This window comes from Lonchura striata, chromosome Z (assembly GCF_046129695.1).
Source record: "Lonchura striata isolate bLonStr1 chromosome Z, bLonStr1.mat, whole genome shotgun sequence".
Lineage (NCBI taxonomy): Eukaryota > Metazoa > Chordata > Aves > Passeriformes > Estrildidae > Lonchura > Lonchura striata.
In genome coordinates this window covers 39,652,288-39,666,133 of record NC_134642.1, presented here as the reverse complement: position 1 = coordinate 39,666,133, position 13,846 = coordinate 39,652,288, and the positions used below count along the sequence as shown (strand labels likewise).

General features: G+C 52.2%; 2 protein-coding genes across 5 annotated transcripts; one reads left to right on the top strand and one right to left on the bottom strand.

Moving 5' to 3' along the window:
* Positions 1–368: 368 nt before the first annotated feature.
* MSMP (microseminoprotein, prostate associated) lies at positions 369–1,839 on the top strand. The gene is made up of 3 exons (XM_021554660.1): positions 369–480; positions 1,161–1,269; positions 1,650–1,839. The coding sequence occupies exons 1-3, from the start codon at positions 369–371 to the stop codon at positions 1,837–1,839; spliced, it is 411 nt and encodes a 136-aa protein (XP_021410335.1).
* Positions 1,840–2,712: 873 nt separating this feature from the next.
* On the bottom strand, positions 2,713–13,693 carry RGP1 (RGP1 partner of RAB6A GEF complex). Of its 4 annotated transcripts, none has more exons than XM_021554637.3 (9): positions 13,392–13,693; positions 12,712–12,851; positions 9,315–9,451; positions 8,866–8,949; positions 5,180–5,329; positions 4,954–5,100; positions 4,435–4,562; positions 4,017–4,194; positions 2,713–3,795 (listed from the first exon to the last, which is right to left on the bottom strand). In XM_021554637.3, the coding sequence occupies exons 2-9, from the start codon at positions 12,825–12,827 to the stop codon at positions 3,572–3,574; spliced, it is 1,164 nt and encodes a 387-aa protein (XP_021410312.1). In that variant the 5' UTR covers positions 12,828–12,851; positions 13,392–13,693; the 3' UTR covers positions 2,713–3,571. The 4 variants fall into 4 exon arrangements, with proteins under 4 accessions (XP_021410312.1, XP_077646470.1, XP_077646472.1 ...); XM_077790344.1 differs by having other exon boundaries at positions 13,467–13,540; XM_077790346.1 differs by lacking the exon at positions 12,712–12,851 and having other exon boundaries at positions 13,392–13,494.
* Positions 13,694–13,846: the final 153 nt, after the last annotated feature.

Sequence of the window (13,846 nt, the reverse complement as noted above, 5' to 3'; positions counted from 1 at the left end):
GTGCTTATGTGCGCACTACACTGCAGAGGACAACGCTGCTGGGGACCTTTGGATCTCCCCTTGCTGTAGAGCCTTGCACCCACAGGGGCTTCCAACTGGAGAAATTTCTGGAGGGCATGAATCAGCTTTTCACAGCTTGTTAAAAATCTTGATCCTACCTCTTGTTTTCATGCCTTTCAAATCAGGAAATGAGTTTTACAACTTTTCCAGTGGGGCACAGCTGGTGGCCAGGGTCGTAAAGCTGAACTTTATAAATATCTCTCATTGGGATCAGGGGAAGAGCATTAAAAAGGCAGAGAGAGAGAAAGAGAAGGCAAAGGAGCAAAGGCAATAGAGAAGCAAAGCGAACAAGTCCAGCTCAACCATCTATGGCCATGCAAGCACAGAAGATGAGGTGTTCTTGGGGCAGGCTTTGCCTGCTTCTTTCCCTCCTTCTCCAGCTGCCAGGCTCCCAGGCCAAATGCTACTTCCAGGCTAAAGGTAAGTGGGGAGGTGAGATGGAAAGAGGAGGCCTCAGCTTTCTGAGTATGGCAGGGCTCTTCCCTAAGACTGACAAGTATGAAAGGGACTGTGCTGAGTTCAGGAATGGGATCATGGGCCAGTGGTGAGTGGAAGGAGCAGTCTATAAACCACAGAACAGCTCTCCAGGGCTCTGGCTGAGAAACAGCTTTCCGGGCCATGAAGGCTCCTGGCAGGCGCCTGGCTGGGGCCAAGTGTGCAGGTCTAGCAGCAAAAGGAGGAGGGCGGCTCATCATCCCCCTGTTGTCTCCTCCCAGGGCTGCAGAAATGCCCAGACCCTAAGAGGCACTGGATTTGTCCTCTCCAGGGAAGCAGGAGCCATTTGCTTCTTGCTCTAGACCCATGGGGTAGTGGTGAGAGCCACAAGACAGGGCCAGGAGAGGATGGATGGGTACATCGCCATGAGATGATACCATGAGATGTGTACATCACCACGAGAGATGACAGGGCATTCCATACCTGCAGGATGGTGCATAGACCACCATATATCTTCCACTAGTAGGCAGGGACTATATCTTCCATAGCACAAGGTGGTCATCATGATACTTCTGCTCCTGTTTGGGGCACAGGACTGTCAAGGAGGCTTCCAGTCGTCCTCAGCACAGACCCATATGTTCTCATTACCACTGTTTCCTTTGCAGCTCCCTGTGAGTACGAAGGGAAACAGTTCTCCCTTGGGGAATCATGGCTGAGCACCAACTGCCTGCTCTGCACCTGCCTGCACCCCATTGGCGTGGGCTGCTGTGAGACGTGAGTGAGGGGCCGGGGTGGGGTGGGCTGCATCTGCATCTGCATCTGCATCTGCAGCAGTGGGTGTCTGGTGGCTGCAAATGCAGCTGATATCAGAGCCTTGGGAGGGCAATGGGGTACCAGGTCCTGGGGAGCAACAGGCAGAGGTAAGCAGGACCCCACCAGGGCATTGAGGGTGGTGGGGTGAACTGGGGCAGTTGGAAAGGGTATTTTGGCACAGCAAGATACCCAGATGGGCCAGGAGCCGTGTCTCAGCCTGCCTGAGCAGGGGGCTGGAAGACACCCTGTGCAGGGGGCTGGCAGCAGAAAGCCATCCATCCCAGTCAGCAGCTCTCTGGCACTAATGAGAGGTACTGATGGCACCGTTTCCTTTCCCACAGCACCCAGCACCCGATCGACTTCCCTGACTGGTGCGAGGCCCACTACGACTCACAGACCTGCCAGATTTCGGTAGTGCAGAAGGCCAACCCCAGCCTGCCGTGTGTGAAGAGTGTAGAGCACGAGTGGGGCTCAGCCAGCACCCCCGAGCCGCTGATGAACAAGGTGCTGAGCGCGGGGCTGGGCAGATAAAAGAGAGGCTCGGCAGCTTGCCGCGCCCCCCGGCGCCTCCCTTTCCCCTCCAAAGCACACCGCCCGCATGCTCCAGATTTGCCCCACCCACCCTGTAGAGGCATCACCACCGGCACCTTCGAAGGAAACCACTATCCACGCACATGGTACAAAGCCTTGCTTCTGCCTTCAGCTTCCTGAACCAGGGTGTCCTCCTTGTGGTGTTCTGTACACCATGGAAACGCAGATTCTACAGGATCTCCTCCAGGTGGCCAGAAAATCTTTAGTGACTAAAAAAGGCTACAGGACTAAATCAGCCAGCTCCATGGCAGTCCTGCATTCTGATATCCAACCCCAAGCGAAGCAGCTCCCTACTCCCTCCCACACCCGTACTCCTCAGCAAGGCAGCCGCGGGCAGCTCGCTGGGGTCACCACAGCAGCTTGTGCAGGATCCCCACACCCTGTCCAGACCCTTCTCTGCTCCTGGAGTGCAAGGGGCACAACCCACCTCTGGAACCACTAATGCCCCTGCTCCAAAAGCTCCTGGGGTCCCTGGCAATATAGGCCAACCCTGGGCAACACTGTAACAGAGCCAGCCCAAGCTGTGTGGCAGAACGGGATGTCCCCAGGGGAGACCCTCATCACCACTGGCAAGGGAGCAGGATGGGGAGGATTCAGGAAGCAGAAGCAAACCAAGTGCCAGAGGGGAGGCAGCCACCCTGGCAGCTGCCCCAGCTGGTGCCATGCCTGTGTTGTGCAGAGCCTTGTGTAGGTGTTTCTGTTCTTGCAATAAAGATACTGAACAAAGAGGTCTCTGGCCTGTAACTGCTGTAGAAGGTGGGATGTGTCCAGCACCAGGAACAATGTAGAAATAAGGCTCTTGGGAAAGCCAAATTTTGCACATTCAGATGTTTATTACATTTCCACGCAAAAAGAAAAGATCATTGGAAATTTCAGTAAAATGGGGAGCTGGCTGTTGAGCAGGGAGATGCTCTTGGATGCATGCATTCCTTATACACTCAATGATCCAAAGACCAGCGGATGCTTTCACACCAGGAACCCAGGCAGACAACAGCCCAGGGACTCAGTGCTGTTCAGTGTTGGACCATCGCGATGGTACTGACACAGCACGGGCCTGCATCCTGCTCACCAGCACAGGGCTGGCCTGCCATGACCTGCCTCCTCCAGGCAGGGGTGGCTGGGGCACTGGACTATATGTGTAGGACAGCTCTCCAAAAGGCAGGACACATGCCAAGGCCGGAGAGCACTGTCTCACCCAGCCTGGGTGGCTACTGTGTTTCACCTGGATACCAGACCTCTGCTTGTAGGGTCTCTGTAAGGGCACAGCCTTCACCCAAGGGTCATACAAAGAGCTCCCCTGGAGCACTGGAAGAGCTCCCCTCTCCCCTCCCTGCGCTGGGCCCTTCCTTCTTGGAAGTCCCACATGAGATAAAGGCACATCAGTGGTTCCCTGGGAAGGCAGATTCCTTTTTGCTGAGTGCTGGGACTTGCACCTTCACCCAGGCAGGAAGGGTCCAGCTCCAGCTGGGGGCTGCGGCCCAAGACACTGCATCAGGCAGTCTTTTTCCACCCATGGACAGGACAGACATGCCTGGTGCCCACCGCTGCATCACAGATGAATCCAAGGGGACACTGGGATGTGAGCATCACAGCACAGAGGTGACAGTCCTGCCTGCCATTCCCACTGGTGGCACACGCTTGCAGCTCTGCAAGCCAACAACCTCTCCCTACATTAGATAGTGATGGAGTTAGTGCTGGAGAACTGAGATACATAGGAAGCCAGGATGGGGTTGGTGGGAAGAACTTTGATGGGCAAGTCCCAGCTGAAGGTGTCCACTTCCATCTGCTCCACCCCAGTCCAGGTGACAGCCTCCGATTGGCTCCCACGAACCAAGCAAGTCCCCGCTGACTCCCCAGAAGTCACAAACTCAAAGTGCAGCCTCCACTTCAGGGACACTATGGACAAGAGAACAGTCAATACGTAACACCCATAAGAGCCACAGACAGCAGCTGTCTCAGCACAGTCTGTTCTGGCAAGGTGACAGCAAATGACCCCACTCACACAGGCCAGCTCCCTCCTAAGGGACACATCACTGCTGAGCAAGGGCAAGGCTGGGAATATCACAGTCCTCCTGCGGAGACAAGCAGGGTGGGACCCTTCCCTGGTGGGTACTTACCGATGTTGGTGGTGAATCCTGGGGTTGAGCTGAGTGGGATGGGTAGGCTGAAGCTGCTCTGTGCCGTGTGCAGGCAGGACTCCTGATGGCGGGCGTGCACGGTGAAGGAGACAGGCTGCCCCCGCCGGCGCTGGAATTCCTCCTGGATGCTCTCCTCTGTCTGCAGGCTCACTGAGAACTGCAGGGCAATTGGCAGGGTGCTTGCTCGCACAACCTCATACAGATCTCATGCAAAGCCTTGGGGGTGTCCATTTCCCAAATGAGCTCAAGACTGGACCATTGTCCGCCTCACACTCCAAGGAGACCCCAGCTGGGTCCCACTAGAAACCCTCACAGCCCAGTGCCACCCCAATCCCTTCTCCACATCCCTCATTCTAAACCACTGCCTCTCCCCAGTAATTCCAGAGACAGCAATGACCTGCAGACATGGGATATCTCCTTCTGAGAAGCTGAAGGTGCCAATGACATCCTCTCCAATCTTATACACAGTCTTAAAGATGCAGAACGTGCCCACCTTCCCACGAGTGTTGCTGATGTTATACAGGTCTGTGGAGCAAGAAGAGGGGTAAGGGTTGCGGCAGCACAAGGCTCTGCTCTGTGCAGTGCTCTGGGTTAATGACATGACTTCATGCCTCCTGTCTGAGTGTGAAGGACAGTCCCTAGAGGTGGAATTCCCTCTGGGAAATTTCTATAGTGAGCAAGGGCAAACCCTACACTGGCTGCCATGTGCTGGGCAGAGGGTCTCTTGGTCTGAAGTAGGAACAGTCTGAGTCTGGCTAGGAGGCCCTGACCCAAGCAGGCCCTGATAGAGCTGCTCCACAGCCACCGCTGGAGCTTCACTTTGTCAGTGAGAGATATTTTGCAGCTGGCCTTGAGATGTTCTCCATGCCCAGCTTCTTAGGAAGGACAGCAGGTTTGAGCAGGGAATATAACCTACGCAGGCTGCGTCGGGAGGTGGCCACCATGAGCAGTTCTGTTGCTACATCTGCCAGGCGAGAGTCTTTCTTCAAGCCCTCCTCCTCCTCCAGGAAGGGGTTTGAGGGTGCAACAGCCTCATCCTGTGGGAACTGGTAATCCTTGAGCCCTGGGAAGAAGGTGAGTGTATCAGCAGGGCAGGGTGCAGCCCAGCCTGCCTGTGCAGGGAAGGCAGTGTGTGGCCTTACCATGCAGCACAAGGACACGGAAGGGCACGCGCAGGAGCTTTATGGGCGAGTTGACGCGCTGGCAGCCAATGGTCAGCTTGTACACATACTTCACGGACTGTCCCCGGAAAGAGGGGGGGCCATCAACAGGCAGTGTCTCGCAGTACGAATCTGCAATGAGTGCAGAAAATACGTTTTCCAAAGCCAGAAGGAAGATCCTGCAGCTGTTGCATGCAGGCTCCCTGCACCAAGTGTTAAGACCAGCAGTGTTGAGGTAGGGACAGAGCTTGATGCTTTTTGCTGTCTCCTCTTTCCTCCAGCGGCCAAGCACAACCCAGCTCCCCTGCACCAGGCACACTGCTCCCCACATCACATGCACCATCATCCAGATATTCCTTCCAGCACATACAACCACACTCACAAACTATGCCTCCAAAGAATGTGAAAGATGTAAAATCCAGGAATACAACCACGAGAGCTAAACTTACTCATCACGAGTTCAACCCGAATTTGCCTCTGTGCACTCCTTTGCCCAGCACTCTCACAGCACAGCCTCCTCCAGGTTCTGCCCCATGAGTATATTGATCAGTACTGCATGCCTCTTTTGCTTTACACAAAGGCTCAAACTCAGTAACAAGTAAGTTTCCTCCTATGTTTTTCCTTGAAGGACTGCAGCTAAATGATCAAGAAACAATTCCTGAAACCTTCACAACAACCTGTGGTTCGTTCCCCTTGACAAACGGATGACTCAGATCGCAAAGTGTCTGACTCTGAGGGCTCTGAGATACTGGGGCCTGGTTTTCACCACATTCAGCCCTCCTAGAGCCCCTTGGCCACCACACAAACCCCAACGTCTCTTGACACAGTGTGAACACTTCTGCAGCTTTCCCAAACCACATGCTGTATAACAAGAAAGACACAAACAGTGAACTGTGGAAAGTCTCCACCTCTCTGGCTTGCCCACCGTAATGCAGATACACCCTGCCAGAGGAAGGGCAGCATCCTGCTCTGAAACCACAGATCCTTCCCCATGTCTGGCACACACTGAACGTTGAGGCTTAGATTAAAAGTTAGGGTTACATTTTAAATATAACTTCTGGATTTCAAATAACAGGACTGGAAGGAAAAGAAAAGCCTGTGCTAGTGTGTAGTGGTGACAGGATGTCACACCTTAAAACACAAGCCTCTCTTTCTGGACTAGGCTGCAGATAAAGCAGAAAACCACCCTGACAGGGAGGAAAATCAGGTATTTCCAAGAAAAGAAGCAGACTTCTGTAACCCCCATGCCAGACTCAACAAGAGGGCTCACAAAGACCTTCCTGCCCAGTGAGGATAATATGAGCAGAGACCACCACAGTCACAGAAGCATGGACAGTTTGCTACCTGGTTCAGGAATGCCAAGATTCAGGAAGTCCCAGCTTCCCTGCATATCCTAGAAGGAAGCACATTCCTGGCACTAGAGATACCTTCCTTACCCACCTGCCATGCCCTCTGGCTGGCCTTCCGGCCTGTGTCCAGGCTGCTTCCATTTCCTCCCCTCTCTGTGATCTACCAAATTTTTAGAGGTATTACAAAACCAGAGTGGAGGCAAAACAGCCACAGAAATTATTTGAGGACTTGAGAAGAAGCTTTGTGGTGACAAATTTAAAGAGTTCAGCCTGGGCCATGTGTCAAAGGGCTGGGAGGTGAGTCAACTTCAACATATAGGCACCATAACAAGAGTACTGTATTGGGGAATAAGCTGGTCAGCAAATGAAAACAAGTCATTTTATCAAGAGACAGTCTGGCACAACCTCAGCTGTATGTGCCAGCTCTGGCTGCAGTTTAATAATATGGTATACTGCTGAAGCAGAATTAAATTTTCTTGGGTTTTCTGGTTTGTTTTTTTTTTCCCTTTCCAAACTGCGTAGCAAAACTCAAAACTTCTGAAAAACAGGAAATGAAGATTTAAGATACACACCCACACAGCCTTAACTCTCCCTCCATGGAGCTGGCAGGAGACCCCAGGAATGATCTGCAAATGTGCCAGCTGCAGTCTTGCGTGACAGCAGCAGCACCACTGGCTGATGGGATTGGTGCGAACAGCCTGGCAGGAACGAGACCAGGGCTGTGATACAGGGATTTCAGTGCCAAAAAAGCAGTGCCACATGCAGCCACATCATATGTGATGCCTGAAATAGACAGGTGAATCACACAGTGAAGGGGAAAGGCTGGACCATACAGCCAAAGCAACTCAAAGAATAGAAGAGTTTGTATTGTTCCAGAGGAGCTGTATCCAAGCACCAGGCAGATGCATGCTGCTTGTGCCAGTGCCATCCAGAGGCAGAGAGGACACACACACATCATGATGTTACTGGAAAGCGTAGACAAGCCCTACCTTAGCTGGGGGTTGAACAGCTTCTGCCTGTTAAGCCAGTGCACAGTCAATCCCTCAATCCATCCAGCCATCTGGAACGTGGGCTGTCATCACTAATCTTATCCCAGAAATTGCCCAATCTGCCTGAAGTGTGCCAGGGAAAGGGACTTCACTCTGCTCACAGGGAAGAGATGCTCCAGCCCCAAACATGCAAGTAGCAAGGAACACAGGAGAATCCAAGAGAGCCTCAGGCCAGCTAAGATTTCTGTCTCCTCCTCCTTCCTCCTGTCATGGCCACCTCCTTCCCCCAGCATACTGCTGCAGAATAATAAGTGAATAACTAAACATCTTCAGACAGCAGGCTCTGCAGTTTAGGAGCACAGCCCCAAGATGGCACTGCCCCACCCCACTAACCACCAAGGCAAGCCAGCCTGGTTTCACCAGGTCCACCTTTCCCTCCAGTCAGGCCCCTCAAAAGCCAGAAAGGCAGGAGACACCAGCTTCACAACCAGCATGTCACAACCCCACAGCTGCTTGGTCTCACTTGCAGCTTCACTTCCAGCTCTGCAGAGCTCAGTGATCCAGCAGAGCCTGCCCCACCATAGGCACTGTCTCTCCACTCCCTGTGCTCTGCAGTGTTAGAGTTCTCCATCAGCTGTTCCCAGCAGATCCCTGGGACAATAATAAAGCTCTCCATGCACAGCCTGAGAGGCCTAACATCACTGCTGCTAATCACAGGCCGCTGAAATGCAAAGGAGATCTGACATGATCTGAACAGGCTGGGTCACACAGCCACAAACCAAGAGAGAACAGCGCATACGCAGCTGTTTCCACAGCTATCTACTCAGTGAAGAGCTTTGAGAGAGAAGGTGAGGAGTGCTCACTTTCACAGTAGGAAAATTAGAACATCCAGAAGACTGTTATTTCCAGGACAGCCACAACCTGAAGAAGAGGCATAAACCTTTGGAGGACACCAGCTTAAATTCCAAGAATACACCAGTATGACTGAAGAAATAAAGGCAAGGAAATGCAGGTGTGTAGCCATTTCTCCTGCTGCAACTAGGTATTTCAAAAGTTTTGTGCCATGCAGCTACACAGTGGACCTGCAGCAAAGGCCACAGGCCAGGAGCAGGACTGAGGGACATGCTGCAATACACAGCCCTAGTGCAGCAGAGAACAGACTCTGGATGATGCAGCAGCTCCTCAGCACTCGTGCTCCAACCAAAGCACCCCAGTTTTTGTGAGCATCAGGATGGTACACTTCCAGCACTCAGGTCTGCAAAGCCAGTTTTGTAAGCAGAGCTCCCCAGGTATGAGCTCTGTGAGAAGGGGAAGAGAAGACAGGACTCACAGGACTTCGACTCCCCAGGATCCAGTCGCAAGTCACAGAAGAGGATCTTTGGTGGGGTGGACAGGATACACTGACCCCGCTCTCCTGGAAGAGAATAAAAAATATGTGAATGCTGCACAGCCTCAGGCTGTGTCCAGGTCAGTCAAGCCATCCCCATGGAGAGGAACAGAGAGAAGAGAGCTAAGGAGGAAGCATCTCTTGCCCTGGTCATATTCTGAGACATTGCCACTGCAACTGGACAAACAGCTGTCATGCTTCAATCCAAGATACTGTCACTGTGATTTCAGTATTAACAAGGTCCCACAACATCCATCACCAGGAAAGCAACACAAACTTTGCACTCACTTCTATGCTCACTGCATCAAGACACACACATTATGGTCTGCTTGACTCCTGCTCACTGTGCTCTCACTGTCCCTACCCAGGTGACAGGCAGGAGTGGCACTCACCTCTGTTGGGGACAAAGACGGTCTCATTCTCTGCCTGCACATCATGCTTGCTGCCGTCAGAGGGAGGGAGTGCCACCCGGTTCTCACTGGCATGAAACTGGCAATGGATCTGGGCGCTGGCCCATGCCAGCATCTCACTGAAAGCAAAGAGCAACACTCATATCTCTGCTTTAAACCTGAATTACAGCAGGCAGGAACTGGGAGAAGAGAAACTGTGTCGGCTCAGATCTATGCAGGACTTCTTGTCTGGAAGGAACAAGACTGTGAGAGTGGCTTCACTGTCACTGAAGCTGTTCTCACAGTCCCCTCCAAGCAAGACCTGGAAGTAAGCTCAAACTGGGATGCTGACTCAAAGCCACTTCCACCCCAGCTGCTGACAACAGCTTTACCCAAAGCCTGGCTCTGCAGCCTAAGGACTCTTTTTAAACAGCAATAATTGCAGCCTGAGCCACAACACCATTGGCACAGCCCTGACATGGCAAGAGAAAACACATCTGCCCCAAGAAACATGCTGTACACTCATGACAGAGGACAACAGGCAGCAGAGGTCAGCAGTTCCTATCCCCTGCCATGAGGGCAAGAGACAAGGAGGCTTGTGCAAAACTTCACAGGGATCTTTCAGCCAATATGCTGAGATCAAGTGTTCCAAGATCCAGTTACTCATTTGTTCATCTTTCTCATCATCCACAGACTGGGACTGGCCACTTACTGCACTCTTGGGAGGACAGCATGAGCTGCTGTATGTGGGCCCTAGCAGAAGACTCTTAGCCATGAGGAGTTAAATCCCAAGCCAGAGGTGACACACAGAGCAGCACTCTGGTAACAACACAGCCATTAGGGAAGTGAGCAAATTCTAAAGCAACAAATTCCTGCAACCTGGGTTCAGCCACCCCTGCCCACAGCACAGAGGAGCCCCAAACGCAACACTTCTCAGGACAGGTGGCTACAGACATGCTCCCTCTGGCCTCACAGCACCATCCCCAACAAGAACATCAGCTGCTGTTTGTGCCAAACCAAAGGAGGATGCTGCTGAGTCTTTCATTAGGACCTACTTACTCCTCCTTATGCAAGGACTTTGCTGACGGCAATACGGGAGGCAAAGGTGTAATTTTGACCCCTCTCTGTACAGCCCTAGGAATTAATGTGGGGTCACACATCCAGCACAAAAAACAGTCTCATGTTTTGGACTCTGCTGTGACGTCAGCCATTCCATAGGGCACTTCCCATGGTACCAGTGATACCTTTCAGTTTCCAAATCACTCCTCTACTTTTATTTCAATAGTGGTCTTTATAGTTTAGCCAGTGAATAGTTCCTCTGGTGTTTTCTAACATGATGATATGATTAGTAAGCACCAATAACAGAGCTTTAGGTGGCAGAGGGATTTTTTGTGGCACACGCGTGTCCCTCCACGTGACACATCAGCGTAGTTAAAGGTCTAGATGAGCTAGGGAAAAAGGTGTGCTGTATTTATGTTAGCTGGCTAAGGAATGTGCTATTTGATCTTTTGCATGTGCTGGCTGCCCTTACCCAAACACACCTCAGTTACTATACCAAGTTGCTTTGAGCCCTACAGTTGTAATTCTGCATTTTCCAAAGTACCAGCATGGCTTTTCCATCAGGGTTGCCATATGTTTTTTTGGTGTAAGGTACCTGCTGTTTGGAAGCAGAGAACTGCTCTTGCTTGAGACAATGCTTGTGAATTTTATATAAGCTTAGAGTGATTACAGTACCTTCAAACACCATATTTTGAGGTTTTTTTTCTATTTTTTTTAGTATAGCCTTACAACATGCCACTGGATTGTTTTCATTTTTTCTAGCCAGATGTCCCAACAAAATTTGCATGTCCCTTCCTGCCAGCAGAGCTGGCTTGCTCAGCTAGTGCTTGTTCAGCAGTGGAGGATCCTGCACTGGTGCTGAGGTCACTTCCTTCCAGTCTCACCTTCCCCCACAACTCCTGTAGCCTACAAGGGACATACTCTGTGCAACCTCTGGGTAAAAGAGATTTGTTTTGTGTACTCTACCATCAAATTAATTTCCTGCCTTTCTTTCAAGTCTGTCCAGGTTATGTGGCCTCTCTGTCCCTCCACGTGTCAGCCCCAACACCTTTGCCTGTTGCAGTCACAGTGCTTTGATCTGGCTCCTGCCTTTACACAACCCACAGGTTCATTTTCCAAACCAACAATTTATTTGCTGTTGCCACTTGTTTGACTTAGCCAGGTCTCATCTGATTGATCACTTGGTGCTTTTTTAGTATTTTGAAAACTTTTCTTTTCCAAGAGGCAGTCTTCTACAGATCACAACACATCTGAAGTTTTAAATGAAGCTCTCATAAATGCACTGAAACCTCCGCAAACCACCTGGTACCCTTGCAGTCCAACATGTTTCAGAAGCAGACAAAACACAGGGCATCTTGTCATCAAACAGGACAAAAGTCTGTGAAGCTGGATGCTTATGCCACAGCTGAATTTGAAACCTGATCTCAGCAGTCAAAATGAAACAGGAAGAAAAGATGGAAAGTTAAGGAAGGCAATAAACACAGAAGCCCTGTGCTGCTGAGACTGCAGGCACTGTGAGTGCGCCCACCAAAACAATCACATGTGAACATCATACTGGTGATGAAAACATGCTGAACCTGACAGGGCTGGAAACAGACACTTCCCAGGAAGGACTCAAGATGAGAAAGCACTCTCCACTCCCTAAAGAATCAGACAAGGCCACACACTCAGCGGACATGAAGGCTTTGGGTGATTACTTGTGACATAGAGTCACCCCCTGTGAGCCAATATGGGAAGCTCCCATGCTCTCAATTTCCTCAGCACTGAGAAGGCGAGATGCAGGGCTCAAGGGCTAGGCCACAGAAAATGTGGCCGCAGAAGGTGCCCCTTTCAGACCTGACCATTTGTCTGCCATCTCTGGAGGCAAGGATCATACTGATCTGTCCAGCACTGCTAGATAAAAGAGAGGTCCTTCCACAAATGCAAGAGAAAATAACATTGCCTGGATGTTGCTCTGTGGGATTGTCCCTCTGGTGTGACCAAATAGCCCACTTTGGCAGTCAGGTTGGCTTCCTTTTCTGCTAGTCACTGTCACTGAGGGCTCACCTGAGTGACAGAGAATCTCTAACTGCATACCTCCTTCCTTGCCTACTTACTGGAGGCACAAAACTAGCATAACTACCTCAGCTTCACCCCCAAAATTGAGAGATGATGCAAGGCTTCCTTAAGGGAGTGCCTTGAGTAGGGAAGTCACAAGAGGCTGAGCTGGCACCATTGCCCTACAATGCAGCCATGACTACTACCCCAGAGAGGGGAGAGAGGGTGGGCCACTTCCTCTGGAGAGACCCAGGCAGCTCAACATTTGGAGGCTCTGTGCATGGACTAGCACAGGCTCCTGTACCTGCTAGCAGAGGTCGATGAGGCCGATAATGGGTTGGTGAAGGTGATCACACACTCCAGCACCTCCCCTGCCAGGAACACAGGCCCGCGGCCCAGCTTGGCCAACACTTCGATCATGGCTTGGACAATCCTGCTGCACACCTGCCAAAAATAGCCAACATTGGGCATGTAATCACAGAATCATAGATTCGAGGAATCACAGAACGGTTTGGGGTGGAAGAGCCTTTAAAGACCACCTTGTTCCAGCTCCCCTGCCATGAGGCAGGGACACCTCCCACCAGAGCAGATTGCTTAGGACCCCATCCTGCCTGGCACATTTCCAGGGATAAAGGAACCACAGTTTCTCTGGGGAGCCTGTGCCAGTGCCTCACCACCCTCACAGTAAAGAATTTCTTCTTAATATTTAATCTAAATGTAGTCCTTTTTCAGTTTAAAGCCATTCCCCGTTTTGCTGTCACGGAGACATGGAGAGAGGGCTGGACCACGTAATTGAGGGGGAATGAGGAACACTGATACACACACAGGAGGTGTGGGGGGAAACACGCACAGCCCCGTCTTTACAAACACATACATCTTCCTCCCAGGTCCATACAGGTAAGGAAGCGGGGTCAGGAAACACCGCGACGGTGAGAAGGACAGCCCTGACACCCCAGCCCTGCAGTCCCTAACGTAAACACGCACATGGATAGCTCCACCCGAGGGATCAGGGACACAGGGCCGCAAACTTTCCGCAGCTCCCGCCTCGGGCCCACTCACCACCCGCACAGGCCGCGCTCGCCGTCCGGCACCACTGCAGGCCCGGCTCCCCTCAGCCGCTCGGCGGGAATCGGCAGCGCTCGGGCAGAGTTCGGCAAGACTCGGGCCTAGTTCGGCAAGGCTCGGACCTAGTTCGGCAAGGCTCGGGCAGCGCTCGGGAACTCTCGGCAACACTCGGGCGCGCTCGGTCTTCTCACGGGCAGCTCCCGGACAACGCTCGGCAACTCTCGCACGCCCCTCAGCAGCGCTCGATCAGCGCTCGGCTACTCTCGGAATCTGCTCGGCGGCGCTCGGCCGCGCTCGGCCGGGCAGTCCCGGGAATCGGCGGTGGGGCGGGTCCGTGCTTCCGCCGTGCCCCGGGGGCGCGGGCGGGGCGGGGC

Coding starts and splice junctions, on each gene's coding strand:
- MSMP (XM_021554660.1), top strand. CDS start 369: ATGGCCATGCAAGCACAGAAGATGAGGTGTTCTTGGGGCAGGCTTTGC. Junction 481..1,160: donor ATGCTACTTCCAGGCTAAAG/GTAAGTGGGGAG, acceptor TTTCCTTTGCAG/CTCCCTGTGAGTACGAAGGG. Junction 1,270..1,649: donor GGCGTGGGCTGCTGTGAGAC/GTGAGTGAGGGG, acceptor CCTTTCCCACAG/CACCCAGCACCCGATCGACT.
- RGP1 (XM_021554635.2), bottom strand. CDS start 12,878: ATGCCCAATGTTGGCTATTTTTGGCAGGTGTGCAGCAGGATTGTCCAA. Junction 4,563..4,953: donor CACCTCCCGACGCAGCCTGC/GTAGGTTATATT, acceptor CTTGCTCCACAG/ACCTGTATAACATCAGCAAC. Junction 4,195..4,434: donor GAGATATCCCATGTCTGCAG/GTCATTGCTGTC, acceptor ATTGCCCTGCAG/TTCTCAGTGAGCCTGCAGAC.